At 55.4% G+C, this 27,823-nt stretch overlaps 8 protein-coding genes across 8 annotated transcripts; 3 read left to right on the plus strand and 5 right to left on the minus strand.

The window, feature by feature from the left end:
* Positions 1 to 42: 42 nt before the first annotated feature.
* On the minus strand, positions 43 to 1,224 carry KVR01_003419 (bis(5'-adenosyl)-triphosphatase). Its single transcript, XM_044782904.1, has 2 exons — positions 1,020 to 1,224; positions 86 to 940 (listed from the first exon to the last, which is right to left on the minus strand). Exons 1-2 carry the CDS (start codon positions 1,140 to 1,142, stop codon positions 305 to 307), a joined length of 759 nt encoding a protein of 252 aa, XP_044648434.1. The 5' UTR covers positions 1,143 to 1,224; the 3' UTR covers positions 86 to 304.
* Positions 1,225 to 1,404: 180 nt separating this feature from the next.
* KVR01_002643 (uncharacterized protein) lies at positions 1,405 to 4,353 on the minus strand. The gene is made up of 4 exons (XM_044794967.1): positions 3,468 to 4,353; positions 3,325 to 3,398; positions 1,815 to 3,268; positions 1,405 to 1,755 (listed from the first exon to the last, which is right to left on the minus strand). The coding sequence occupies exons 1-4, from the start codon at positions 3,699 to 3,701 to the stop codon at positions 1,652 to 1,654; spliced, it is 1,866 nt and encodes a 621-aa protein (XP_044647658.1). The 5' UTR covers positions 3,702 to 4,353; the 3' UTR covers positions 1,405 to 1,651.
* A 1,777-nt stretch (positions 4,354 to 6,130) lies between these two features.
* On the minus strand, positions 6,131 to 8,182 carry KVR01_003867 (uncharacterized protein). Its single transcript, XM_044782056.1, has 3 exons — positions 7,665 to 8,182; positions 7,032 to 7,593; positions 6,131 to 6,972 (listed from the first exon to the last, which is right to left on the minus strand). Exons 1-3 carry the CDS (start codon positions 7,893 to 7,895, stop codon positions 6,518 to 6,520), a joined length of 1,248 nt encoding a protein of 415 aa, XP_044648882.1. The 5' UTR covers positions 7,896 to 8,182; the 3' UTR covers positions 6,131 to 6,517.
* A 63-nt stretch (positions 8,183 to 8,245) lies between these two features.
* KVR01_002850 (uncharacterized protein) lies at positions 8,246 to 10,866 on the plus strand. The gene is made up of 3 exons (XM_044785517.1): positions 8,246 to 8,617; positions 8,672 to 9,277; positions 9,337 to 10,866. The coding sequence occupies exons 1-3, from the start codon at positions 8,546 to 8,548 to the stop codon at positions 10,636 to 10,638; spliced, it is 1,980 nt and encodes a 659-aa protein (XP_044647865.1). The 5' UTR covers positions 8,246 to 8,545; the 3' UTR covers positions 10,639 to 10,866.
* Positions 10,867 to 11,660: 794 nt separating this feature from the next.
* Positions 11,661 to 15,820, plus strand: KVR01_003603 (uncharacterized protein). The gene is made up of 3 exons (XM_044786996.1): positions 11,661 to 12,393; positions 12,462 to 13,201; positions 13,271 to 15,820. Exons 1-3 carry the CDS (start codon positions 11,853 to 11,855, stop codon positions 15,023 to 15,025), a joined length of 3,036 nt encoding a protein of 1,011 aa, XP_044648618.1. The 5' UTR covers positions 11,661 to 11,852; the 3' UTR covers positions 15,026 to 15,820.
* Positions 15,821 to 19,553: 3,733 nt separating this feature from the next.
* Positions 19,554 to 20,052, minus strand: KVR01_002715 (uncharacterized protein; the record flags this gene model as incomplete). Its single annotated transcript, XM_044789699.1, has 2 exons — positions 19,554 to 19,880; positions 19,951 to 20,052. The coding sequence occupies 2 exons, from the start codon at positions 20,050 to 20,052 to the stop codon at positions 19,554 to 19,556; spliced, it is 429 nt and encodes a 142-aa protein (XP_044647730.1).
* Positions 20,053 to 20,672: 620 nt separating this feature from the next.
* KVR01_003296 (uncharacterized protein) lies at positions 20,673 to 24,614 on the plus strand. The gene is made up of 5 exons (XM_044793220.1): positions 20,673 to 21,664; positions 21,805 to 22,125; positions 22,187 to 22,325; positions 22,537 to 22,644; positions 22,834 to 24,614. The coding sequence occupies exons 2-5, from the start codon at positions 21,857 to 21,859 to the stop codon at positions 23,401 to 23,403; spliced, it is 1,086 nt and encodes a 361-aa protein (XP_044648311.1). The 5' UTR covers positions 20,673 to 21,664; positions 21,805 to 21,856; the 3' UTR covers positions 23,404 to 24,614.
* Positions 24,615 to 25,982: 1,368 nt separating this feature from the next.
* Positions 25,983 to 27,615, minus strand: KVR01_002202 (uncharacterized protein). Its single transcript, XM_044794057.1, has one exon. The coding sequence runs from the start codon at positions 27,290 to 27,292 to the stop codon at positions 26,105 to 26,107; it is 1,188 nt and encodes a 395-aa protein (XP_044647217.1). The 5' UTR covers positions 27,293 to 27,615; the 3' UTR covers positions 25,983 to 26,104.
* Positions 27,616 to 27,823: the final 208 nt, after the last annotated feature.

Genomic DNA, 27,823 nt, shown 5'->3' on the forward strand with positions numbered 1-27,823 from the left:
GGAGGCTGGTTCTGTTCTTGCAACGGTTTGGAATAGGGCTGGCAAAAGTCTGGTGTTGGCACACAACCGATATGGAGATACCTGGTCGGGATATATACGTATGTATAAATGCAAAAAAGCTTTCATCTGCCATGACTCCAATAGCCTTACTGCATGCACATCTCTTGTGATTCTGAACCCGCCACGCCCGGCGGCCGGCCGGCTAGCTGCACCCATTTGACCTCAACGAAGTCCAACGCTGTAATACCCTTCACACCACGATCATCCCGGCGCCCGGCCGGTGAGATATATATATGCAGGTCTGTCATGGCATCTCATCATCGACTGCTCTGGACCCGTTTCCCCCCTCCTCCTCCTCCTCCTCCTCCTCCATCTCCCTGAGCGCCCTCCGGAACACCTCCGCCTCAGCCACCATCTCCTCCATGCTCCTGGCCTTCCTCTGTGCGTCCTCAATCCGGTCGAACGCGCCGCCTGCCACAGGCCTGGCCCCGTCGGGCTGCCGCTCCTCCTGCTGCTGGCGGTCCCACAGCGCCCCGCCGACGTTGCCCTCCTCGCGCGCCATCTGCTCGTAGAGCTCGTCCCCCGCCGTGTCCTCGGGCTTGGAGCTCAGCCCGCGGACGCGCGGGATGACGTGGACGTGGACGTGGGCGACCGTCTGCCCGGCTTCCGGGCCATCCTGGACGGCGATGTTGAACGAGCCAGCCGGCCCCTGCTGCTGCTGCTGCTGCTGCTGCCCCCCCTGCTGCCTGTCGGGTGCCGGGAAGTAGTGGCGGGCCAGCATGCGCTGAACCCTCTGCACGGTGGCGAACAGGTCCGTCACCTCGGGCAGGGAGAGGTCCGTCAGGCGCCGGTGCGGCCGCGACGGGCACACGAGGACGTGGCCTGGGAGCAGCGGCTTGAGGTTGACCAGCGCGAAGGAGTGCGGTGTGGTGAGGAAGACCTTGGGTGTTCGGTGTCAGCGGTAGTTTATGTCGTGGCTGGAATGTCTATCGCCCCCTGTGTCACCCATCAAAACTCACCTGAGAAGTCACCTCGAACGGCCCGAAGGATATCTTCCCGCCCCGCGGACCTGAGCTCATCCTTGCTCTTATTTTTTGGTGAATGACTGTGTTGATGGGACTTTTCCACAAGTACTTGAACATTCTTGTTCTTAAAAAGTCAAGAAGGATAAGTTCTCACACAGATTCCGATGAGGAGTGGGTTTGCGGCCTGGCTCGAGTCGCTCATTGCTCACTATGGCTAGGCTGGGAGGTCGGAGGCTTGGGTGGTGGCCAACGCCCAAGCACTTGAAATGCCCAGTGTTAGCAGCACTGGCCGGGCCTGGCAAACAGTGGGTATCACTGCTAATTGTCAAACAACAGCACGCAGGGTAACTCCTCGAGCCAAATTTGTTTCGCCTGGTTTCTCGAATTTAAGTATTCATTGTGTATATTTGAGCACTTATATCATACTTCAATAGGATATCGCTGGCATAATTCAGCACATATGGCCGCTTGTCTATCTCTATCCCTTGGACGCAGGCCGTTACGATTGATGGTATAAAACAGATACAATACAGTTACAAATGGAAAGTGTATATCATATGCATCCGAACAAGCGAGCAGGCCCTGGGCGGCCTTCGCACACGGGAGGCGCGCGTGCAGCCAGCTCTCTAGAGCTGAGGCACGAACTCGTCTTCGGTCAGAGTGTCTTCCCGGTGCACACTGGGCCGTACTGGCCTCTCTTCTTCGACTTCATCCGCCTTCGTCATGTAGACTGTCACCTGCCTGTTAGCACTGACCGGGGAATACCAGAGATGGACGGACTTGACTTACCATGAGGCTTCACAAATATGGACAAAATCAATACCACGGTAAAGATGCCGCTGATAAGCACAAACACGGCCTGCGGGAAGGTCTTCACTGTCGCCGCATACAGGCCGTTAAATACAATCGGGCTGACGATTCTGGCCAGTGCATGAAGCAAGCCGATCGCGCCGAGGAGTTGTCCGATCGTCTCCGCAGGGACATGCTTAGACAAGGCGGCCTGGATGGTCGCGGAGCCCACCCCGCCAAAAGCGGTGATTACACCGCTCAGCACAAAGAGGGCCTCAGTGCGCACAAATATATACCCAGTGATCCCGATGATATCGGAGACGATAGCCAGGCGCAGGAGCCACACATCTAGACCATCCGCACCGGCACTTCGTTCTGCAATGGCACCTGATTCTCTGCGGCGCTTCTGTGCCGGGCGTATGCGGAAGATGTAATTGATGATGGGCAACAAGGTCAACAGCACGACGACTCGGACAAGAGAGACGAGGGAGATGAATCGTGACGTCTCGAAGTTGCCCCAGTGGAAGATGAATTCGCTGTACAGCAGGGTCACCTGCCCTGAGCTCATGGCCGCGCCGAGGATGACGGTGTCAATGGCAGCGAGGAGGATCAGGTTCCGTTTGACGCGCTTGTTTGCGTGACCCCTTGGGGCCAATACCTTGAGAGGCTCCAAGGGATTCGCTGCCCGGATCGAGGCCGCGGCATTTGCGTACTTGGGCGACGCAAGCCATGACCACAGCCGAGTGGTCGCGCCCTCTCCCTTCGCCAAGTACTGTGACGCCCATTCTCGTGTGCGCTGGGCGCGCGTCACCTGGTCTGCCCGATGTTTCTCGCGTGCCAGTAGTTGGCGTCGTTTCGAGACCGACTCGGGCAGGATGAAGATAACACATGCGATGAAGATCATGTGGCATCCGAGAGTGACATAGAAGAGGGAGAGTAGAGATCCAGTCCACTTCACGAAATAACCCGCAATGAGGGGCCCGAAGGCCAGACCGCTGAAAAGGCATGCGTGGATGTATCCGATGGTCACACCACGCTTCGACGGAGGTGTACAATCACTCGTGTATGAGTGACTGAGTACGGAGCCGGCCGTGAAAGAGCCGGCGAGTCCGTCGAAGATGACTCCTAGTATGAGCCACCTGTAATGGATGACGTCTGGAAACCTGGCTGTAAATATCGTCACAAGCTCGCCGAGGACACCGCCGAAAGAAGTCAGGGCCAGCAACTTCTTCCGTCCGAATCGGTCGGACAGCGAACCGATCTTGGGCGTGGTGTAGGCGCTCAAGACTCCTACTATGACGTTGAGGACGAGCATGAATGTCGCAACATGTTGCTGGACCTCAGCTTTGTTACATTGGGGGTTGTCACCGCCGAGCACGACGGGGGTGACGGTGAAGGTGGGATCACCCACAGACTGCTCGGAAAAGTAACGCTGGCAAACGAGAGCGATGATACTGCTGGTTGTCAGAAGGCATGCGAGGAGAAGAGGCAAAAGTAGGGGCCGGCTTACAGGTTGAGCTTTGGCACCAGGGACCCACCAAAGGCCAAGGTGAAGAGGGCATACGGAGGAAGCAGCCAGTAGACCTTGAACAGAGGAGTGTCAGCACAAAGAAAGGCTCAGGCAGGCTCAGGCAGGCTCAGCAGGGAACGTACAGAAGGCTGCTTGTACCAGGGAAGGCCTTTGAACTCGTCGAATCCGTCCCAGCTGTCCTTGTCGGCGGGTTGGACACCGTGCTCCGATCCCGCGTAAGAAGAGCTTGCGGTGCTGGCAGATAGCAGGCTTGTGCTCTCGTTGGGCGCTGTCAGCCTCTCCTCGTCGTCCGGCGTCGTTGAGAGCGAGTACGCATCGTCCACCACCGAGACCCGGCGCACTTGGTCGGCGGTCATTTTCGGCTGTGCCACGGCTGTGAGACCTCGAGCTGAGGTGCAAATGGTCCGGATGGTGTTTGTCAAGGCCGAGAAAAACTCTTCGTTTGGCAGCGCGCGGTTGTGGCGGCAGCGCAAAACCACCAATTCAGGTCACGATGAAGGCGCAGTCTGCGCTGTGGCCCAGTTGTCGGACGCGAAGACCAAGTCCGCTCGTCGCTATGACGGGGTGGCGGAGTTCGGACTATACGGAGGATGAGATGACAACGTAGGGCTGGCAGTCCGCGATGCTCTCCATTACCTGGGACTGGTGCACATTCAGGCTGGGAAACATGGACGGGTGAGGAGGGAAGGCCCTTGGCCAGCACAAATAAACGTCAAGCCCGGGAAAAGATAGGTGAGCGAGTCAACGTCAAAATGCCGGAGTGATTGCTGGACAATCCGGGCTGTTGTGAGGCAAGACAAGCTCCCGCTGCTTTATCTGATAAGCGTGGGGATTCCTACGGGGAAGTGCCAGCATTCCTTGAGCTGGCGCTGGCTGGGCTGCTGGGCTGGAGCAAATCCGATGGGCCCAGTGCCATGGGAAACGTGGACAACGCGGTCCTCCCCTTGCTCCCTTGTTGCTTTGCAACTTTGTAGCGTAACAGACGTGCGCTAAGACGGAGGTTTCAAGACGGGGGGTGGGGGTGGGCAGGTCCCGGGGCCCAGACCTGCCGCCCGTTTTCTCAAACAGTCTTTTATCAAGGTTCCTTCCCAATGCTAATAATAATAACGACGAGCTTGGAAGCAGCTTTGGGTGCAGCACCGGGGCAGCGGTAACCACCGTTACGACGACCGTTTACCGACCAACTAACTCCTAGACATGGTCTACCGGCTGGTCTAAGAGACTAAGACCATCTGAGCAGGTCGTTGTCATGTGCTGTCGAGCCGCGATTGCAACAACTGATGACGCACTTGTTTCGTCGTCTCGCATACTAATCTTCCAATCTGTCTTTGATTTCTAAGCCCCAAGAGGAAGACCACAAGTCCCCAGCCCCAGCGCCAGCTACTCCTCTGCACTGGATGACAGCCACACTCACTCGGACAGCGGGCACACTCTCCCCTATCGCCGCGCTCGTCCCCCGAGCTTGCAGAAGCTGCGAACCAATCCCGACCACACGGTGCGCTAGGCTGTTCGGGGAACGCAAGCTTGTAAGACGCACAATGAATCATTATGCAGCCCCGCAGAGCTGCCCTGCCAGGCTTATTCGTGTAAGTTGACCGGCCCACACACCATGGCGGGTACTTACTTAAGTACCTCGATAGTGTGTACATACTTGTGGTTGACGATCCTGTCAATCATCCATCCCGCGGCGGCGCCGCGGCGGCCTTCTATTGATATCGGCCCTCCCCCCGGGCAAGATGCCGCATGATATTCAAGTATTAACCTTTTTCTGGTTCAAAGGTTGATAGGCCTGATGCGGTTCTAGATTCCCATAGTCGTCGTCAAAAAGCGATCTAACCGTAATTTACTTTTGGACATCATCAACTAAGCTGCAGGCAGTGGAGGTCTGACTGCCATCTGAGCTTCTCGTGCACAAGCCAGGTCGTAACTGTGACCTAACGACCAATCCGAGGACAGTCACACTGTACAGGCATGGCCCTTACGTACTGGCTTTTTGCTCACACAAACGTAAATCCGCGGATGCAAATTTCCACCGTTGGAGAAGAGACCTGTCGCCACGCGTCGGTCCTTTGTGTGTCCATGAAATTCAGGTCGTCCAATGAAATAGCGACCAATCTTAGAATCAAATGCTGCAAACACAGCACATGAGGTCCACGGTGTCTTTTAAATCCCTAAGGTATGTTTTAAATACATACTACTTTATGTTTAGACCTTGAGTAACTATACTACTTAAATTTAGTATAGAGTATACTTAGTAGATAGGAAGGTTGAAGTACCTTTTTGTTTGTGTTTTTAATACTATTATTAACTTTTTTATCCCTTTAAATATATAATTTCCCCTCTTTTTTTTATTTGTTTTTATTAATATGTTTAAAAAATCTCTACTATTGTTAAGAGATTGCTTAGGGACTTTATATAGTGAGTAAGGTGGGAAGCTTTTAGGGCTATCTCTTAACTTTAACTTCCTTCTCTTCTTTTTATTTTTAGTACTAAAAACTATTAAAAACTACTATTTTACTTACACTCTCTCTCTTTCCCCCCTTCTTTCCTTAAGGGTACTAATTGTAAAGTGAATAGCCTTAATAAGGGCTGTATAGCTATTAGTGACCAACCCTTTTAGGTAGAGCCTTTTTAGTCCCCTAGCTAAAGGCTGTCACCTTGAAGATAAGGTTGAATTTGAAGTTGAATTTGAAGTCTATAGTAATGGTTATATAGGAGTGATATGTTAGATACTTTTAAGTGAAAGTATTTTACCCCTCTATCTGTTATATTATACTACCTTGTATTTATGTATAAGTGAGGACCTATTGGGGATATAGAAGGGACCGAGGTCCATAACCTTATTATCGACGGCCCGGTCCTTCACGGTTTATTGCAATGACCACCACACCAAACCCCTTGTTAATACACTTGTTGCAAGTGATCCTTATGGCCTAGATTGTGTATTTGGCTGAATGTGTATTATGTGCTGTGAACAATTCGGTGCCGGTGGATGTCGGGGACAGGACACAAGAACGGGTGGGAATCGCCTGTTGAAACACGTCTTATAAAGCGGGCCTTCCATCGTACAGCACCCTTTCACACTACCCTGCTGCTTTGGCACTATGCCCGGCCGGAACTCCATCCAAAACAACAAGAAACGTTTTCTTTTCTCTAAAGCCGTGCGCCGTGTCTATGCCGGCACGCTGCCTTCTCCGGCGAAGAACTTCTTGCTCGCCAAACACCTCTCACTCTTGCACCCAGGGCACCTCAGGCCCATCTGTGTGGAGCAGGTGATACCGCTGTCAAGGTGCTTCTTAGCGATGTCTGCCAGACCCTTGATGAACGTCGGATTGCCGTTCAGACTCTCAGCACGCTTGACGGTCTCCGGGTGGCCCGAGTCACCGATCACTTCCTGGTCCAGCTCGTACAGCGTCTCAATGTGGTCAGAGGTGAAGGCAATCGGAATTAGGACGAGATCCTTCTGCCCCTTGTGCACAAACTCTTCGACAGAGGTAGCGGTCTGAGGACCTAGCCAGGCTGAAGGGCCGACCTGAGACTGCCAGCAGAGCCGGTAGGGATTCCTGAAGCCGAGCTTTTGCTGAACGGCATAGACGGTTGCTGCTACTTCGGCAGGGTATGGGTCGCCTGTGAATAGTTCACAATCAGCTCGGGTCCAAAGCGTGGTGGGTGGAAACAGTACTCGCCTCTGTTGACAACGGACATGGGCAAGCTATGCGCAGAGTATAGCAATACGACCTTGTCGCGTCTCTCCTCGGGATATTCCTGAAGCTTTGCTTCGATATTCTGCGCAAAGGCGTCCACCAGACCCGGGTGTACGGGCCACCTATCGATGACGCTCCACTGTATGGCACCCTGGCTGTCCTTTTCAAGTCTGTTCCGCCATTTCCAAAGCTCGTTTAGTGAGCTTCCTGTTGTGGAGCACGAATACTGCGGGTACTGTGTGAAGGCGACAGCACGACCTCCTTTTCCGTTGCCGAACCCGTCTTCTAGCAGCTTTTTATACATCTCCTCCGTCAGCGGGTTGGCATAGCGGAATGCCGTGTATGGCTTGTGTGGTGCCGTTTCGGGAGATATCTCGTCGAGGATCTTGCACATCTCGGCGTTCTGGTACTCGGACCATTTTCGGATCGGGGAGCCGCCACCAATAGCAGCGTATTGTTTCTGGATCTTGGGTGTACGGCGGCTTGAGATGAAGGGACCGAGGTAGTTCTGTAGCCTCCCTAAAGGGATCAAATCTCCATCTGCCTGGTTGGTAAGTTCACCTGGTCAGCTGTTGGCGTCCAATGTAGTCATTGCGCCTCTGTCGGTGTGCGTACAAACAACCGGCTCAGGAAGTCCCCGACTTCGTCTGTGGTGGACGGGCCGCCCATGTTCATGAAGACCATGGCTGTCGGTCCTTTCGATCCAGCAGAACTCTGTGTCACTGGGGGGTTATGCACCGATGCCAGACATCTCGCGGATTGTGCGGCGCTCTTTTGCAAGAATAGTGGCGATGCTGTCTGTCGCGAGATCTTAGAGAGCCCGGCCACGGACTGTCGTAAAGCCATGGTGGCGGCAGCTTCGGTCGAATTGACAATGCTGATAGATTGTTCAAGAAGTGCAGACAACTAGGCTCAGGGCAGATAATTCTGTTGTTGTCCAGGCATAGATGGGAGCGGAAGGGCGATTGCAACGTATGCTGAATGCTGTACGGAAACCCGCGATCTCCAAATCGCCCGAGGTCCTTGCTGATCCTGAGCTCTAGCCAGCAATTGATGACGGGTGTGTCATCCAGGACCCCACAGCGGAGTCGAGCTCCAACATCCCTGGCTGCCAAGGGGCCCATGCTTGCTGCGACGGCAACTAAGCGTGGAGCATTTGCTAGCCGGAGCAAGCTTTAGGCGGAACAGCCAGTTGAGTGCCGCAAGAGCTGCAGCTGCCCGAATCGCCAGACCTGTCATTGGTTGCAGCTCCCTTGCGGGCGGCCTGATAGTATGTGGGTACTCTGGTACTCCGTACCTCCATTAACTCCCCTGTAGGAGGTGTCTGCCTAGCTACGCGTGCCAGACGCGGTGGGTGCCTGATACAGGAAGGAGGGCGAACAACTACAAAGATACCTGGTTTTATTTTCTTCGGTGGACGTGCCAGCCAGCAACTGGTTTCGGACTCCCGCTCAACCAAGAAACTCCTTGATATCACACAGCAACAGCAAGAAACCATGGCCTGGGATCCCGAAGCAAATGAGCGGCGGGCAGAGGAAGACGAGGGTGATGATGAGCTTGACGAAAGTGTAAGTGCATCCTGAGATTTCACAGTCACACCTTCAGGACTAACGGCCGAGCAGAATTACAAGGCGCAAAAGGACGCTGTGATCTTCGCCATTGACGTGAGCAAGTCGACGTTGGAGAAGCCGCCTGGATCTGGCTCCAAGAAGGATGACACAGACAGCATCGTCATGGCAGCGTTGAAGACCGCCTCCCAAGTCATGCAGCAGCGTATCATCTCGCAGCCAAAAGACATGATGGGAGTATTATTTTTTGGGACAGAAAAGACCAAATTCCGCGACCTGGTCGGCGACACGCTTGACCCTTACAGGAATTGCTATCTCCACATCGACCTCGATGTGCCCTCTGCTGCTGACGTGAGGGCCCTGAAGAACATGGCCGAGACTGGCAAAGACCCCAATGGGATCCTCAAGCCCGCCAAGGGCACAACTTCTATTTATCACATGCTGAACTGTGCCAACACAACCCTCATGACAAACGCGCCCAATTTCGGTTCGCGGAGGTTGTTCATCATCACAGACAATGATGATCCGCACGCAGGAGACGGGCGTGAGCACGAGAAGTCGGCCGTTCGCGCCAAAGATCTATTCGATCTTGGTGTCAACGTCGAATTGTTTCCCGTGACTCGGCAGGGACAGAACTTCGACTTGAACAAGTTTTACACTGTGAGTCCTGCGGCCAGAACCGACAGTGAAACACCCGACATCTATGCTAACAGGCTCAGGATATCATCTATCGTGATCCTTTCGCCGCAACAGATCCTGACAACCCAGATGAGATCAAGACGTTAAAGACCGGGGATGGAATTTCACTCCTGAACTCCCTTATTTCCAACGTAAACGCCAAACAGACCCCCAAACGTGCCTATTTTTCCAAGATGCCCCTTCACCTGGCCCCGGGACTTGACATTTCCGTTAATGGCTACCTTATCCTTCACAGGCAGGCGATTCAGCGCAGCTGTTACCTGTGGATGAACGGCAACGAAAAGCAGATCGTCCAAGGCCAGGCCATCAAGACGGAAGAGGGCTCCATGCGTACTGTGGACAAGAATGAGATGAAGAAAGCATACAAATTTGGAAGCGGCGGCGATTATGTCTACTTCAAGCCCGATGAGCTAGAACAGATCAAGCAGTTCGAGGGGAAGTGCTTGCGCATCATCGGCTTCAAACCACGCTCGATGCTGCCCCCATGGGCTGCAGTCAAGAAATCTGCATACATATTTCCCACCGAGGCAGATGTTGTCGGCTCAACGAGGGTGTTCTCCGCGCTCTGGCAGAAGTTGCTCAACAGTGAGAAAATGGCCATCGCGTGGTACATTGCGCGAAAGAATGCTGTACCACAGGTCGTGGCCATCCTACCGTCTAGGAACCCGTCGGATGAGGATTCTGGAACACAATTTCTCCCGGCAGGACTCTGGTTGTACCCTCTCCCGTTCGTGGATGACATGCGGGACCTCACGGCTCTGAAGACCCAGCCGGTAGTCAGAGCGTCCAACGAGCTGGTCGACAAAATGAGAATCATTGTGGAAAACCTCCAGTTGCCGAAGGGCATGTACGACCCGTCGAAAAACCCAAACCCATCTCTGCAGTGGCACTACAAGGTGCTGCAGCATATAGCGCTCGACGAGACAGTGCAGCAAGAGGAGAAGCCTGACCTCACGGTACCCAAGTTCAAGCAGATCAACAAGCGAGTTGGACAGTACCAGGTCGAGTTTAAGGAGATGGTCAAGGCGGAAGCTGCTGCTGTCCAGAAGCAGTTAGCTATCAAGAGAGACGCGGAGGAGGAGGCGGATGAGGACGAACGGCCCAAGAAGAGGAGCAAGGCTGCGCCGAAGAAGGCTGCCGCTCCTTCTAGTGGCACAACACTTGCAGAGTTGAGGGCGGCGATTGACGACGACACGCTGCGGAAGAAGACCGTTGCTGAACTCAAGGCAATTTGTACGGAAAAGGACCTGGGTGGCGCAGTAGGCAGGAAGAAAGCAGATCTGCTGGAGCTGATTGAGGAGTGGGTTGAGGGACAAGCCTAGAGATGGGAAAGGACTTGGCTGTGGTTGACACTGGCCCTGTTGTCGCAGCATTTAATTGTCTGCCATACGATAGCTTCCACTTGCGGTAGTGCCGCCAATCTCATTGAGATGACGGCCTGTACGTATGACATTGCCTGTTGGCGTTCTACGATCTTTGAGGTGGTTCACTCTTCCGTGGAAGAGGACTTGCCCTCCTACCTACCTAGGTACCTACCTAGGTAGGTACCTAGGTAGGTAGGTAGGTACTGGCTTAAGTAGGCAGAAACGTAGCTAATCACGACGATTGGCATGTCGAGTGTAAATTATTTGACTGTTCGACTCAGAATACATTAATAAGGGATGATGCACATATTACCATCTGGGCCATGGCCGTGAGTGTCTTACTCCAAGGGCCTAGTACAGCCCTGCAAGACAACCTGAAGGGTGTCTGGATTCTATCTAGGGCAAGATTTTCAAACGCGGATCTCAGAGTCAGATGTTGGACTGAAAACCAGTGTTGAGACGCTCTTCCCCATGTAACCGATTGGGACAGCATGCACATACGTAGCAGAGTACAGATCGCCATGCTGTTTGAGTAAGTACTTGAGTACCTTGGGCACCTACCTGAGTACCTAGGTAACTAGGTGCCCAGGTACTTTTGCTAGTTGGGCTTCAGCGGATGTCTTGTCAGAACTGAGGGGGAAGTCTTTTATGTCACTTGGATGTTTCCAGGAGTTCGCAGTCATCTCCTTCATCTCCGTCATCAAAGATGACCGAAATTCTATCTTCATGGAAAGTGCCGGTACGGTAGATACTGCAACAAGGTTGTGTAAGTGATCAGGGTCCGAGGCGCGCCTACGCGCCTGCGGGGGTTTGCCTGGACTGACCCCGGCAGCCCTGCCCCGGCCGGTGCACTGCACCGTGGCGCGCTAGTCAACCAACCACTCAACTAGGTACCTAGGTACCTACCTAGGCAACTAGGTACAATTCTCCAGCCCTTCGCTGTCAAGTGACCTTCGCGCGCATGGAAACGCGGAACATTTCTCTCCTTCACCCAACCCTTCGACTTGCTCTCCAGCCGCTGCCACACGCCTTGCCCAACCTCACCCTGGCCTGCCGACCAGAGCGACGGTCTGCGCAAATATCGACTTCCGTCGGGCATTCGGCGAGGGCGCGAGACGAGGTCACCGATGGGACTACGAACTTGAGCCTCAATTTCCCCCGCAGTCGCAACCATGGACGCCTTCCTACTCGACGCGCCCGAGCCCGACCACGCCTGCGCCTCGGCTGAAGACCTCGCCCTGGAGCTTGCACAGCTCCGCAACGCAAAGGTCACAGACACAAAGGCCGAGCACATCACAGCAACGTTCGAATTCAACTCCACTGTTGTCTTCAATGTACAAGAATACGACAACGAAGTCGCCGAGTCTCAGTCTGCTGGAGGCACCCCAGGCGCCGCACCACCCGCGCCTATGCAAGATGGCGCTCCTTCCCCAGCAACACGCGAGATCCGAGCTATGGATACGTTACTGAACCAACCAACCGATGACCCAGCCTTGCAGAAGCTCGTCGCTAAGCACATCATCGCGTCCTTGGGCAGTGTGGACGGTAGCTCATGGACTGTTCGCTCCGTCTCCCGGAACTCGTCAGGGTGGACATTCACATATCTGTGCAAGCACTCGATGCAGGCATGGGTGCGCCAAAACTCAAAACACTCTGCCAAACTACGCTTGGCCGAGTCTAGTGGGAAGGACGGCCAGGATCCCACCAGCATGTGTAAGAGAAGGCTACAATATCCAAGACCTTGACTTCGTCGATGACCTGTTGGCTGACCATAGACACAGCACGGCCTGCGTTTGACTGTCGTGGCTCGGTCACAATAGCCTTTGTGAAGAGTCGTCGCGCGATCACTGTCAAGCTCGAGCATACGCCGCTGCACAAAACCGTGGCAGAGCTTGCGGAGCTCTTCAAGCCCCCGCCGCTCCTTCCTAGGACAGAGGCTGCCAAGCGGAAGAGTGGGGATCGCAAGAGGAAGACACAAGCCGACGGTGTCGAGGCCCCAGGTGGTGGGCCAAAGAAGAAGAGCAAGAAGACCGCAAACACTTCCGAGCAGGACGGCGGACACGCGCCCAAACCCAAGAAACCGCGGGCTTCAAAATCGAAGAAGGCTCAAAATGTTGCTGCACAGCCCCAAGCCGACAGCGCTCAGAATGGCGCGTTGCTCAATCTGTCACCGCTTGAGACAGCTCGTCGACAGGAAGAGGCGAGCAAAAAGCTCCGGGACAACGGCATAGACCCAGACACGCTCTCCGCAGAGCAATTCAATATCTTCGCCAACCAGTCTCCGGACCTTCAGTTGGAGTCTCTCGCCATGCTCGTCAAGTATGGCGCAGAACGGCTGAGGATCGTGCATCCCAGCAAAGACAACACACCCCAACCTTCAGGCCCCTCGAGTGGCGATAGTCCAAATGCCTCGAAGAAGAGGAGGAGAACGTTGCCGCGCGAGGGACCTTCTGAGGACCGGGCTACAAAGGTGAAGAAAACCAGGGGCAGTTGTCAAGCGTGCCGAGCAAAGAAGATCAAGGTGAGTAGGGAAGCGCCGAGGCCTAGGGCCCAAATCCTCCCGCCGTGCATCGATACTGACTCTCTCTAGTGCACAAAAGACAAGCCAGAGTGCCAGGAGTGCGTTGGGGCAGGCATTGCCTGTTACTACCCACCCCCCCAGACCCGCAAGTCAGCTGGTGCCAAGTCTGCGGAAGTGGCTGTAGACGATCCTGGATCACCTGAAGCCGCTCATATTCCGAATAACATACCAGACTCGATGCCAGGTTCGGAAGTATTGCCGGACACGGCACCTGATGAAGAAGCGTCTGATTTGGGCTCTCCAGGCTTTAATACTTCCCAGCCTCATGAAGTCATGCCGCACCAAACCGACACAACAACCTTCGCCGAGGCAGCTCACGACGTGGCGCAGGATTTATACCAGCCAGCCCCAGGCGGTCTCTCCTATCCTCAAGGCATGGGGATACCCGAGGACATGCCCAATACTGATTACTTCCAGTCAAGGGCCGCCACGAATGGGATTACTTATCCCCAGCCACCACATCAAGCATCTGATGTGGCATACGCTGATAGTGGTGCATCAGCACCACAACACCAGCCTCAAGACCCAGACCCAGTGCCTTTGCAGTCCGATCAAATCCCGTCGCAGCCTGACCGCCAAACGTTGTCACGCAATGGCACACGACGCAGCTTGCCATCCGGCTCTGGTCAACACCTTGCCGTCTACCCCAACCCTACAGATCCGGCCCCAGCCGCTTCATGGCAGTCGACCAACACACCGTCAAATACCGTTCAGGCGTATTCAGAATCTCCGGCGACCAGCCAAAGTGCTCCGACCAGCCAATATAGAAACAAACAATCTGTGGCACAAACTACCTACGACACTATCGCGCAGGATACGCTCCAGGCAGCGACGACACTGACTCAGGCCGCTCTCCAAAAGCGACCCCATGCATCGCCAACTGCAAGAACAACATCGCCGTTTGCGAACCCAACACAAGTGGCACAGGTTGCAAGGACAAAATCGAGACAGAGCCAGAGGGCCCAAAGCCGCCAAACCGCATCATCGTTCCAGCAGTCTGCCGCACCACAGCCTTCTCCGGTAGCTGCTGCGTCCTCTCTTTACAACCCACCTCCTACCACAACATCGGAAAGCGTGCCAGGTTATGATCAGTATTCTCGTTATGGTAATACGCCAACACAGGCAAACACGACAAGCTCGAGAATAGCGTACGAACCCTATTCGCAACAGGCTGGATCTAGTAGCTCCGCCACGTCGTACTCAGGTTACGGCACCTATGACTCTCGATCGAAGGCTCCGAGCACGACCCCTCTCTCAAACCCCGTGTCACAGAGCGCAACGCTATCGCACGGGAAGGCTGCTGCTCCCAGCTCGAAGAATTGGGCTGGCGGTAATGGAAGGCAAAGCAATTCTTACAGCTCAAACAGATCTCCAGTCTCGGCTCCAGCCTACAATGTACCGGTGTCTCCGAACCAGCAACAGTCCACGACCATGCAGTCGTTCAATGCACGCCCCCAGTCAACGGCTTCGGCGCAATCGAGGGCGAGCGGAAACACACCTGCCTCCTATCCTCAACAGTCTCGACAACAACGGCCACAACAATCACAGCATGCCTACAATTCTTATTCTTCTCAGCCTCATCCAGCTACCAACCAGCAGCAGCAGCAGGATTGGTACGGTTTCGGATCTACAGACAATGCGACGTCCAATTACGGGTCCGGGTATGGTCAGCACAGATCTATGAACCTCACTGGTAACACCTACTCGAGCATGAACGAGCAGGAGGCACTGTATGAAATGTTGCGGAATAATTCACGTCACTAAACACCTTTTTGGGCCCCTCTGCCCACACATTTTTCTGGTGGCTCTTGAGCTCATGCCTGAGTACATTGAGGCTCAGGGCAAACTTGTAGGTTAGAGGCAGGTCATGTTGGTTTTGCGAGACAATGAGGAAGCTTGAACAGATCAAGCATGTGTACATCGTGACAGGCCAACCTGTCAGTTCATGGTAATCAACTTTTTGATGGAGCCTCTCAAACTGAGGTCAAGTTCTACTATTAATACCCAAATATCATGTTGTCAGGGTGACCCATGTGGCTGGCCTAGGTTCCAGTGATCTTGCAGTGTTATAGCTGATCCAGTGGTTTGTAAGACCACCAATTTTGGTCCTCGTTGAGCAGTCTCTCGAGTCCCCTGGTATGACCGGCAGTGGTATGTGCCGTGCAAGTCCCTTCAGGTCAGCTCCGCAAGTCAGGCAGGCGCCCAGCCCCTTCGCCAAAGACCCAAAGAGCCAGATGCCGGTATTAACATGATCATCAAGGCGAGCCCATTGTTGTTCAAAAGATAGTAACACTGCGGCGGAGAGGCGGCGCTCAAGCCGAGTGAGCAGGCGATAGCCCAGCAAAAAAAGCACGCTCCACATTGTGCTCGCCTGAATGAGATGTCTTCGTCCGTCTACCTTGTCCCGGGATTCCTCCCTGTCCTACGTACTGCCTCAGGTTGACGCGCACGATGGCAACAGGGCGGTTCATCCCGATAGTTCCAAACCCTGGATTCAGTCTGCTCGAAACCCAAGGCCCTGCCGGCCTCCGCCCGGCCTCCGCGGCTCCTTCGTGTTGGTTCGATGGACAATCTAGGCCGGGTGAACAGATCGCGAGTGGTGAAACGCCGCGTCAGAGCTGCTGGGGACCTTCCACCGAGGTTTCTCCCGGGCAGGACAGTCGTGGGAAGGGACACATATATCCCCAACATCTGTTCGGCCCGTGTGTTTCTGGGACGGTGGCACACACACAAGGCTGCCGGGGCGGCGGCGGGTCGGCACATGAGGCCCCTGGCGGCCTAGCCAGCGAGCCGGGGTGCTTGTTACAAACAGCTTCCTGATAGCTGGTCGCGCTGGTGTCTCGGAGGAGGTTGGTTCGAGATGTGCTATAGAGTGATATAGGCTGACAACTCACCCAAGTCCCGGCAGTAGCGACCCGGCGCATGAACCTGGATAGCACGCCCACGTCCCGGTGGAAACAGATGGTAAACTCTCAAATTCACACGAATGGCTGTACGCTTCAGACTTGGAACAAGGAAGTTTCTCGGTATTAGCCACTGGCACGTTCTGACCAATGTTTCGTCCAAGGAGATCTCCCGGCCTGGAACCTTCCAAAAGAGCTCGTCAGGGCCGTCCAAAGGGGCACAGGCCAGATCATATGGCACTTATTGTATGTTCTGCATTTCCAGGGTTCACCGCAGCTTTGCTGAGCGGCCTGTGTTTTGGATTTTCCTCTTCCAACCAATATCCCGGAACGAGAGGAATTTACACTACGGACCGGATCCTCCCCCGGGGCCAAGGCCCCCGCCGCGCCCGCCGAGCCAAACCGGCTCGGTGGACAAGCCTGTCTAACTACCTCACTGTTCAGTTCCATTAGTTCGGGCCCGGGTGTGGCGGCACCTATTTAGCTCCGGAAACATTTGTGCCGTGCTGCATGATCTTCAGTCAAGGTTTCTGAGGCCTCATATGCCTTTTCTTTTGTCACTCTCTCTCTTGTCACGGCGTCCGAGCTTGGATTCCCCATGATGATGGTGGATGCTTGGACTATAGCCTCTCAGCCTTCTCCCTTCTGGCTCATCCAGGGGAAGGTCACCCCTGCCCAGCTGGAGCAGCAGCACCATTGACCGCGCCCGATAACTGTCGGAGGAGGCCAACCGCGACGACTTAGCGGTAGGAGAGAGCTTGCTTGCTTCCGCTGCTTGATTCCCTTGCTTCCATGACACGTTGAAGCTTTGCGTCGTCGCGGCCTCGCCGGGGTTGGCTCGCCTGTTGGGGTTTCTTTGTGTTTCTACTGGCGCCTTGCTAGGCTACGCTTGAGGCGAACTGTTGCTGGGCGGCTGCTTAGAGGTGGTGTGGACCCCCGCATTCTCGCAAAGGTCCCCTGCCATCTGGGAGGCTCACGTAGGGTCCAAGACTCCCAGGTGGGACTAACGGCTGTTGGTGTGTGTGTGTGTGTGTGTGGGAAGCTGCGAGTTGTGTGCTTGGTGCGTGTGGTTTTCGTATCGCCGAGTGGGCGGGAAAAAAGGCACTCTACTTTGCTGTGGTTTGACTGGTTGGGGTGGGCATTTGATCTACAGGCTCAGCGGATGGTCAGATGGTGTGGTCGTGGGCTTCGTACACGAGAGCGCTAATGCCGGGGAGATCTCTTGGGCCTGGCGAGGCGTGGGGATTGTCTCGCGGGAAACTCGTCTCCCTCGCTCTGTGGCAAGCTCAAGTGCTCTCCTCCAGCCTCCCTCTTTGCTACTTGGGATTCCTAGCACGACCGTTTAGTCCCAAACTTTGCTCAAGTGGTGACACCTTGATGCGCTGCATTATGCAGCCCGTCCCAAACCCAGCCCGATGCGGGCTGTCTGTTTTGTAAGTCTTGCTGTTGATGTTGGTTGTGGGACGCAAAGGGGTCGTCCTCGATCTTGGTCGCACAATGCTGCAGACGGCCAATGCCTCGCCGAACAGCGAGGCCGGTTGCGGTTGTTTATGAGGTGGCAAAGTGCAATTGTGTGGTTCGAGTACGTTTCAGCACTGCTGCTGTCCAACCTTAAGCCTCGAAAGCAAGGACCGAGAGGAGACGGTCTTGCAGGGAAGAGCTTCACACTCTGCAAGTGGTGTCCGGCACGGGCTCCCAAGCATCGACCGGTCAGAAAGAACGGGAGGCCAGCGGCGTGTCACATGTCATAATTGGGGTGCCTCCGAGGGCAGATTTCTTTTTTCCTTTCAGCGACGTTACCTTTGACGAACGGTACTTGGAGGAGACGGCTAGGATGACCTTGCCATGCTGGGGCCTGACCAAGCACGCCTGGCACCTCGGTCTGCGATATCAGGCCTTGCAGGCCCAATTGCTGTTGGAAAGTCCGGAAACATCTTGTAGCGCCAGCCTGCCAGTCTGATGCGAACCGGGAAGAGGTGACGTCTGGCGGCAGCAGGCGCGGCAAGGAGGCTCCTTGTGAAGGGCAGCTGGGTCCCCAGCCTCCACCTCCACCCCACGTTGTGGCCTATCTACCGCATGTAGTGTAGTGTAGTGTAGACTGGCTAGGTAGGCAGGTAGATAGTGCCTACGCGCGGTCCACACGCAAGACATGTAAGTTGGTTGGCTGCACGGCCTCGACGTGACCCAGACTTGACCAGCAAACCAGGCCGCAACCAGCCGTCTCCTCGGCCCTGCGGCTCTGCGACGCGCACGATCTCGTGGATAGAGGCACGAGAAGCAGCCTGTGAGCCCACCTGCCTCGGTGCTGAGCAAAGGGTCAGGGCCGAGCTCGTACGGCGGTACGGTGTACGGTCGGCCGCATTCAGCGCCCCGGGCCACTGGGGTGGACCTCTGCCAAATGATCAAGAGTGGCGAGTGGGCCGCACGGCAGTTGCGGCAAGCCCATGGTGCCATGTCGCCATGTCGCCATGTCGAACGCGCGTGCGACGTTCCCGGGCAGCAGACTCGGGCTCCCTGTGCACCACGAGCCCGCCAGTGCGGACAGTCCCGCCATCATGGAAAATCGAAGTCGGTGGAATTGTAGTGTGTGTGTGTGTGCGTGTCCACCAGGGACAAAAAAAAGTCAATTCAAGCCTCCGGAAGCTGGCAATTGGCTGGCCATGAAGCTGACCGCCCCGGTCTCATCACGGCAGCGAGTCATCAACACGAAGACAACCCCGGCCGGAGTCGCGCTTCGTCCCCCTTGTTTTGAGCAACCGAGAGATAAGAATACTGTACACTACAAGCCGGCGACGGTGACAAGGGGGACAGCCACACAAGACAACAACAGTTGTCCTGCGTCAGGCTGTGCGTGGGCAGGTGGTGTGCCCTGTGGTGATGGTGTCGTGCCGCGTCGTGCCGTATCGTGTTGTGTCATGTGGCTGTGTGGTTGTGTGGTGCCGTGTGTGTGCTCAGATTTACTACATAGTACCAGTCCAGACAGTACACACGCTCATCATCATGCCCAGGTGGGCATGTCAGCGCCCATGTCGCCGTGGCTCCCGAAATCAAACCCAGAGGGTCTCGTTCATTTCGCCGGATGTCTGCGGATAGTAGTAGATAGGGGAGCGCGACTATGTGCAAGACAGAGTTATACCGTGTACTGCCAGACTGCCAGGACTGCATAGTACATACTGCCATGTTGATAGGGAGGTAGCAGTGGGCTCCTGGGTGCTCTGGCGCTTGGCTCTAACCGGCGTGGTGGGTATGGTGGGCCGGGGCCTGTGGCACCCGGGTATTTGTGAGGCTATCTGGAGGCGACGCGACTCACATACGAAGGCGCCAATCTCACTCGCCCACGGGCAAGCCCACGGGCGAACCCACCAAGCCCACCTGCCCACCCGGCCAGCTCAGGCGGAGCCAGTTCGGCCCACCATGCTCGCCCGCCGGTGTAGTGACGACATGACGGGGGATGGGGGGGCGCTGGCGGGCAGGGATCCGTGGCAATCAAACGGCAGTGAGCAATCTCGACGGGCGGCGATCTGATCTGTGCGCCCGTCCCCTTCATTCCATGTCCCTGCCCGCCAGCTGCCCGCCCAGCCAGCCCAGCCCGCCTCTCTCATTACCGACGAGGCTCCGTAGCACATGCCGCTGCCGCTGCCATTACGGGCAAGACGGGGTAGCATCCGTCGACGCAATTTGCTCCAGAGGACCAATGGTACCGGGAGTAGGGGTTGCTGAGCCTCGACGACGTTACTGCGAAACCTGTATGGGGAAAACTAGAGGAAGACGGAGAGAAGCACCCACGCGCCATTGGCAGATATAGCAGGGGGAACAAGACAGAGAACCACCACAAGAAAGACACAACAGACAGCCCCCCACGTCCATGCCTTGCTGTCGTGCTTGCATCTTTCCAGGGTTCTTCACTCCCACCGAGCAGGGTGCGGCACGTCCAGCAGCTGGAAAGGAAAGAAGAAGAGAATAATGACAATAAAAATAAAAATAAAAAGGACTGAAGACTCAAGACAGCAGAAGGCAAAACGGTGGAGCCGATGGTGGGGGCTCGGGAAGGAGCGAGGTCCTTGGTGGTAATAATAAGAGGGCAGGCCTGGCCCCCTGCTCCTGTCCAGAGATATTATTACCTCAGTACCTACCTACCTGGGTACTTACTGTGTATAGTGTAGACTCACCAGCAGCAGCAGCAGCCGCCGCTCTCTGCCTTCCACGGCCAACACCAAGACCCTGGCACCCCTGCCCACTCCAGGTACGCGGCCAAGGCACTCAGGTGCCCAGGTGCCCAGGTACCCGCCCACCAGCACATGCGACCCTGCACCGAGCTGGTGGCTGTCGGAAGGTCGAACTGTCTCTGAAGGGTGATGCCGCGCTAGCCAACACCCACAAGCCAGTCGGGTCCCCGGCAGCATAAACAAACCTAGTTGATTGTGTGCAAGTGCTTTGGCTCATGATAAAAAGTTCGCGCCCCGTGTCGGCGAGGTACCGTACCTCGCAGCACACGGCACCGTAGCTCTGCTCAGTGCCCACCGCCCGCTGCCCACCTGCAGTGTTCAGTGCTTGCTGCTCCTTCGCCGCCGCTGCCAGATCTGCCTGCTTGCTGCTCCCTCTCCACAACATCGTCCGTCCATTTGGGTTTGGGTTTGGGTCTCCATTTCCCAATCCTGCAGCTGCACAGTCTTGTACCCAGGTACTGTGGTCACCTCAACCTCCGTGCCTCCATTCACCCTCTCCACTTCCAAGTCTCACCTGGGCATGCCTGTCTTGCCTTCCTGCCTTGTCTCTCGCTTCGCTTGGCTTTGCGCTGCTTCACACCACCACACCCTGGCAAGCCTGGCTCCCACTACCGAGCACTAGGGCAATCTCTTGTCGACTTTTCCTGATTCCATCCGTCCATTCCATCTCCGGCCTTTCCACCTTAATTCTTCCTCCTTCTCCTCCTCCTCCCCCTCCTCCCCTCCTACTCCTGTTACTACGCCTCCCGGCCATACCCACCCACCCCCTTCTTGCCCTCCTGTCATACACGCGGTGCTGTTGCTGCTGCTGTTGCTGCTGCCGCAACTCCTTCGCAGGGGGAGTATCCGTGGACCGAACTCGACGACGCCTTCCCGGCCCTTTGCCCACAGCGAACGGCCCCCGAGCTGCAGGCGTGCCACCGGGGCTTCTCTGCTTGTTGCCCTCTCCGACGATCCTGAGCTCCACGGGGACGCTGTAGGCCCTTCTCTCCGCCGCTGTTGCTCGGGGCTTGAGCATCGGATACGTGCCCTGCACTTTCTGTGCCCCGGCCCACGACCTTGTGCCGCCGCCTGTATTTTACACAAGCCACGCTGCTACCCTTGACTCGGATCAACGCTCCACCACCGTCCATCAATTTACTGGGAGGAGCCTCTTGGGGGATGGCCGCAACTGAGAATCATTCCACACGTCTTTGAACATATTTATGCTGCTGAATGGGCCTCAATTGATATCCGACCGTTGATCTGATCAACACCCCGTACCCAGAGGAAAGGTAAGTCGGTTTGCTTGCTGCTCCACCCCACCACTTCGACCGCCGCACATCGTCGACGCCTCTCACACCACGACACTCCGCTTGGGCCCATATCCTGACACAATCACATGATGCCTCGTGCTGACCCACTAATCAAGCAGGCTACTCGTTGGAAACGTCCATTGTTCGGCTTGCAAGCAGTCTTTCGCCGCCATGTACAGACACTCACGCTCCGGGGCCATACTCGCCTTGGCCACGGCACTTCTGGCGGTCGCCTCTGCAGACCCGACGTACCAGTTCGAATACTGTGCCTCCTCAAACACAGGGGACGGGTCTTCCGCTTCTTCGATATATCAGTCACAAGGCCTGTGCTACGGGACGTGTAAAGACGGGGGCTACGCTTTTGCCGTGTTGCAAAGCAGCGACTGTTGGTGCTCGAATCTTGTCCCCAGCTCCGACGACCAGACCTCGACAAGCAACTGGTGAGCGCACTCATGGGCACCATGAACCTCTGGAAGAAATCATGCTAACAAGTATATCAAGTCAATCGTCCTGCCCGGGTTATCCCTCTGACTATTGTGGGGGTGATGGCACATATGGCTACATTGCTCTGGGTCCCTCGCCGTCCGGCACAGCTGGAGGCAGCTCGAAGACCACCTTGACGACATCAAAAACCACATCTGTAAGTTGTCTCTCATGTTCCGGCGCGGAAAGCCGTCATCAGTGAAAACCCCTGGAGTCTGTTTCCTACGCCACATCCTTTTCTCTCTGGGGTAATCGGGTCGGATCTCGTCTGGTCTATAAAGTCGCTTAACGACTCTGGGATTCAGGCACTGGCGATGACAACCGCTACTGAGATGCACACGGAGACTGAGACTGAGACCGTCGTGCAGGCCTCAGTGACTACCACCTCCGACATATCTTTGCCTTCCACTTCGCTTACCAGTGTCAAGTCTTCCACAACTTCCACGTCTGCGTATACTACCGAACCCGAGACTACTGTATGGACTTTGTCATTTTCTTTTCTTCCTTTTTCCTTTTTTTTTTCAAATAGTTTCTTTTGGGGGGGGGGGTTGGCGGGACGCTCGCTTTGTCTACTAATGTTCTGACTTGGGATGAAATGTTGCACTTTCCTGAAATTGCTTAGCTTGCATAAGTGTCATGTCAACTAATGGCTAATCGGATGGCAGTCAACGACACCGAAAACGACTAGCGAGAAAACAACCGCAGGAACACCGACAACCATTACAGCAGTTCAGACGGTGACGAGCGAGGGCAGTGTCATCATTCAGACAGTCACGACGGTGTCAACGCCAGTGGCACAATCGGACAGCTCAGGCCTAGGCAAAGGAGCAGTCGCTGGCTTGACGGTTGGAATTATTGCCGCAGTAGCAGCCTTTATCGCCGGAGCTTTCATGTTCCGCCGTCACAAGAAAAAGATGCGTGAGGAGGAGCAGCCGATGACCGCTGCCTCTATGGCCCACCGCCGGGGCAGCTCTGCCGGCATTATGTCCAAGACGGGCACCATGTCCAGCGTGGGCTACGGCATGCCCATGGACGAGGAGAGCAGCTACATGTCCCAGAGCAGGAGACTAAGCATGAAGCCCCTGGATCCCCGGCTCGACCCAAAGGTCGGGTTATACCGTACTGCAAGTCACGACAGCTTCAACACGATTCGAGACGACCAGGATTATTCGCGAAGGGTACATCAGCCCCCGAGGGCATTCCGCGTCACGAATCCCGATCCCGAAGACGAATGATCAGGGCGAGATGTTTCGGTGATCTATTTCATCATCGGTCACCTTGTCTGGGCTGTTGCGACGTCTCACGACGCAAATGATTTTTTTTTGGCGGCCGACTAAATCGACTTCGAGTCCCATCACCGGCGTTGTGCATTTTGGAAATACCAAGGCGGCGTTTATTCACTTGGAAATGTTTGTGCGGGGCGCGCGGGTACACTGGATAAGGTTGTCACTGGGTTTGGCTGCGTCATAAAACGGGTTATTGCATGCAGTCTGCTCGTTCGGTCCTCCTGGGCAAGTCACGAACAGCAGCTGCCAATTTTACTACTTCTAGTGTCTACTATCTCCGGCCGAGGACTGAATTCGACAGTTTGGTCGGTCACTCTACGAGAACGAAAAGCCGAATGTGTGTACAGTAAATCGCGCTCAGATCGGACCGATACCACGACGAACAAGAGGTGCAACTTTCCAAGCGTCACGGCCGAGGGCTGGGACTGGTCAGAGAGGGCTTTAATTCGAAGGGATTGTATATAGGACCAAGCGTGAATCCAACCACACAAAAATACTGTGTTGTACGCAATCTGATTGTTGACTTGAATGAAGCTACATGAAATGAGGAATTCGAACATGTGTCTGAGCACCCTCGACGATCCCAGCATGGGCACAAACACTCCTAGGCGGGCTCTTGGAGGCTCTCATACACCAAAGAGGTAGCCAGGCTGGCTGGCAGCAGGTAGGTAGGAGACGCGCAATCGAACACGAAAGCAACCAGCCCCTGAACTAGTACGTCCAAGAAGGACGATCACAAGCATCCTTTCCGAGGAACAGCCTGCCACAAAACCCCCCGAGGAAGTGAACACGATATGCGTGGTGGTGGGGCAGCTGCGCGCTCAGGCGCAGACAGAAAATTGACGTTTGCGGAAACAGGCGATCCCAACCACGGGCGATTGGGCGCGAAGCGGGCTGCCAGGAAGCCCAGAGTCCTCGGCTTACGACCGGCCGGGCAGGGCTGGCAGGGTAGCACACGGGGCGTTGTTGATCCCACTTTCGCACAGTCGGGGATAAGCGCGCTATTGCGGGAAGCTTTTTGAACAAGGTAGGGACATTTTATTGCGGCACGCGCCATGAGATAGATCATGGGGGGCGGAGCCGTGGGTGGCGCCCGTCAGCCGCCAGGCCGAGCCCGAGCCGGGATGGAGCTTCAAGGCTGGGCCGCGTCCAAGGCTCTGTCTGGGTGTGTCGTTTTCTCTTTTTCTCACCATCTTCTCCTCTTGCTCGTTTGGGCAGAGGCTAGTTGTTTCTCGCCAGCTGCATATGTTGCGTCCAGGTTACCTACTGAAGTAGGTAGGATTGTTCCCTCGGCCCCTCAGGGACAGACGTCTGCCGGCGCCGAATAAAACTGCGGAAAAGCGACTCGTTTCAAATCGTTTTAGGGCGCCGCGTGTGGTTGGCATTCCTTGTGCAGATCTGCGCGATCGGCACCCGTGATTGGGTCGGGTCGTGTGCTTGTGCAGATGCAGTGCATATTGGGAGGGAGGGCGGTGTTGGGTGGCTTCACATGCAACAATAATAAGATGCTAGATCCCCCTCCTAGGGGGGACTACACAGTAGAAATACATAGCATGGGCATGGTGGCATTCCACGATCGAGATTCAAGATTGCCCTCCTTGTTGACCGTACACGCACTCGCTTACCTCAGGCTTGAGATCCGAGAGGTTGGGCTCTTTCTTGCATGCGGGTTTGTTCATGAGCGATCGAGTGAAGGATCAGCGTCTGGAGCCAGCCCTATCCAGAGCCGAGACAGCAATCTCCACCCCATTAGCAGACAATCTGACAAGTAGATGCCATCGTGACCATGTCTGTTCCAGCAAATACGCTCAAGGCCTAGTGTTGACTGACCTCAGCCCAGCCCGGTGCCATGGCGAAAGTTGCGTGGCGGTGATATGTCTATTTGTTGAACTGCAATTCGGTCCGACCTCTTGTGGCGCTACTGTCGTAACAAGCCTGGACAGGACGGCGCCGCCAGTCAAGCCTTGAAAGATATCATCAGCAATTGGTAAAGCTAGGCCTTCGCGTAAAACAGCTGTATAGTCTAGGAATCCCGGATAGAGTCCTGTGGAAAATGGTGCGCAACGCATACCCCATGCTTGTCTGCTCATGGTTGCCAGTCGGCCGACCTAGCTGCCTGGCCGGCGTTTTCACATTCAACTCATACCACCATTCACGGAGTCTCCAATCTAACAAGGTACCATAAGCTCCAAAGCACTCGGGCAGAGCGAAATCAGGTCCGCATTGTGCAGAAACCAAGTGACTGCGGAGTTCTCCCAAGTGCTGACAGCTGACACGTACTTTTAAGGACGAAAAAGGCATCCCTTGCTTCACTCCTGATCTGAGGCACTCGACTGTCCAATAACAGTGTGAGCGCCGTTCGAACCTTTGACATCACCATGTCTCACTCAGCTCTCATTTCAACTCACATTGCCGTGGCTAGCACTTCTGCCAGCTCACCTGCAAGTCTTGTAGTACATCGTCGTAGAAGGCAACTTTAGAGGAACAATGTTACTCTCTAGACGAGGAGGTCTTGATGGCAACCTCCATTTTCGAGCCAAATGACTTTTATGCATCTATACGCTTGTAACCAGCCCATGGAGATGTTCTTTATGTATATATGCCAGTGGTGAAGCATGAAATCCTGACGATCCCGTAATATCAACTACCATCAACCCGTCAACCAAGCGTTTCTTGCCAGGATGGCATCTACCAGCCTCTGGCCAGGAAAATCCCCCATGATGACTCCGGTCTTACCCTTCTGGCCATCCTCTAGACTCCTCTCAAGCAGCCGACCCGTCCGGTCATTCATGCCCTCAATCATGGACCCATTCACAGCCTCCAGCGGGCCCGCCGCAGCCTCGATGGGCGTGACCCCGACGCTCGCGCTAAGGTGGCTCAGGAACAGCACGTCGGAGCCCGGCGGGCTGGCACCGGCGGCCTCCAGGCCTTCCCGGATCGCCTCCCACTTGTCCTCGAGGTGCTCCAGATCCACTATGATCCACAGGTCCTCGAGTCTGATGCGCGGGGATGTCCACGGCACGCCGTAGGCGGTGCCGGGGGCGGTTGGGAACTCGTACAGGACGATGACCTTGCCTCGCAGCTGTGCCATCGTCGGCAGGAGTGGAGAGCCCTCCGGGGCCGACGGGCTCGGCCACGGGGTGAGCAGATGCTTGGTGCTGCCCGGCTCGGTGCGGGGATTCTTGAGACGGTAGTGGTTGAAGGCCTCCTCGAATGTTGTCTTGTCAGTGGCGTCGTCTGCATCCTCCTTCTCCTCTTCTCCGTCGTAAAAGACCCCCCCGGGCTTCCTGCGCACTGGGGGGCCTTCCTCTTTCAGTCTCATGATGATCCCCTCCGTTGGGTGCTGGGCAAGGAATTCAAAAAGCGTGAGCAGCACGTCCTCCAGCGTATAGCCGGTGTAGACCTGCGCGTGGAAGATGCCAATTTCTGTGGTCCCGGCCTTCCCTTCGGCAGCATCGTCGATTATCATGCGCCCCCTGATGTCGAAATACCGCAGGCCAGCCCTGAGCTGTGTTCTCAAGTCGTGGTTCTGGCATTGCATCTTGGTGTTGTTCACCAGATCAAAGGTTTCTGTGTCGTGCGTCCCAGGAATCGACAAGCTGGCCAAACTGGTCTGGTCTGGCACGCGGGCCATCCAGTCGGGATGTATCGACTTGTCCAAGTCAAATGAGAATGACGAGGTGTAGTTTTTGTACGATGGCATCTTCTCGGGTGAGGACCACACGAAGGGTCTCACAGCTGAGTTGGATAGTTGCAGGATCAAGTAAAAGCAAACGATGACGAGCACCGCCACGACGATGCTGTTCGTGCGGCTTCTCCTGGTCTGTGAGGCGAACATGATGAAGAATTGGGGCGGAGAGCTCTCCCTGTTTGTAGTGATGGGCAGTTATATCGGATGATTTGGATTGGGGACTCGGATACGGCGGGATTCAGCAAGCAGGATCTCGTCAGTCTCGGCGAGGTCGTTCCGTTCAGGCCGTAGGAGCAGCCATCGCTATGTTCCTTTCTCAGGGCCGCCAGTCTACACAAGTGCAGCTGGCTTTCCAGTTTGGAAGAAACCTGGAAACGTCCGACGGTGTTTTCTTCCACAACTAACAGAACAAGTGGTGATAGAACGGAGCAACCCTAGGAAGGTTGTATGTGTGTGCATGAGTGGAGGTGCTGCGCTCCAACTTTACCAAGTTCATTAGGGGTAGCTGAGCAGACGCACGGACCATCATTGACTGCAGTCAGGCAGCCCAAGCCAACAAGACTGCGGAGCAGATGAGATAATCAAGGGATCTATCCGTCTTGACTTGGACATAGACAGACACTCCGACCCTCAGTGGCGGCCTCGTACCCGATTGATTGAACAGCCAGGAATATTGGG

This window comes from Diaporthe batatas (genome assembly GCF_019321695.1).
Source record: "Diaporthe batatas strain CRI 302-4 chromosome Unknown Contig00003, whole genome shotgun sequence".
Taxonomy (NCBI): Eukaryota; Fungi; Ascomycota; class Sordariomycetes; order Diaporthales; family Diaporthaceae; genus Diaporthe; species Diaporthe batatas.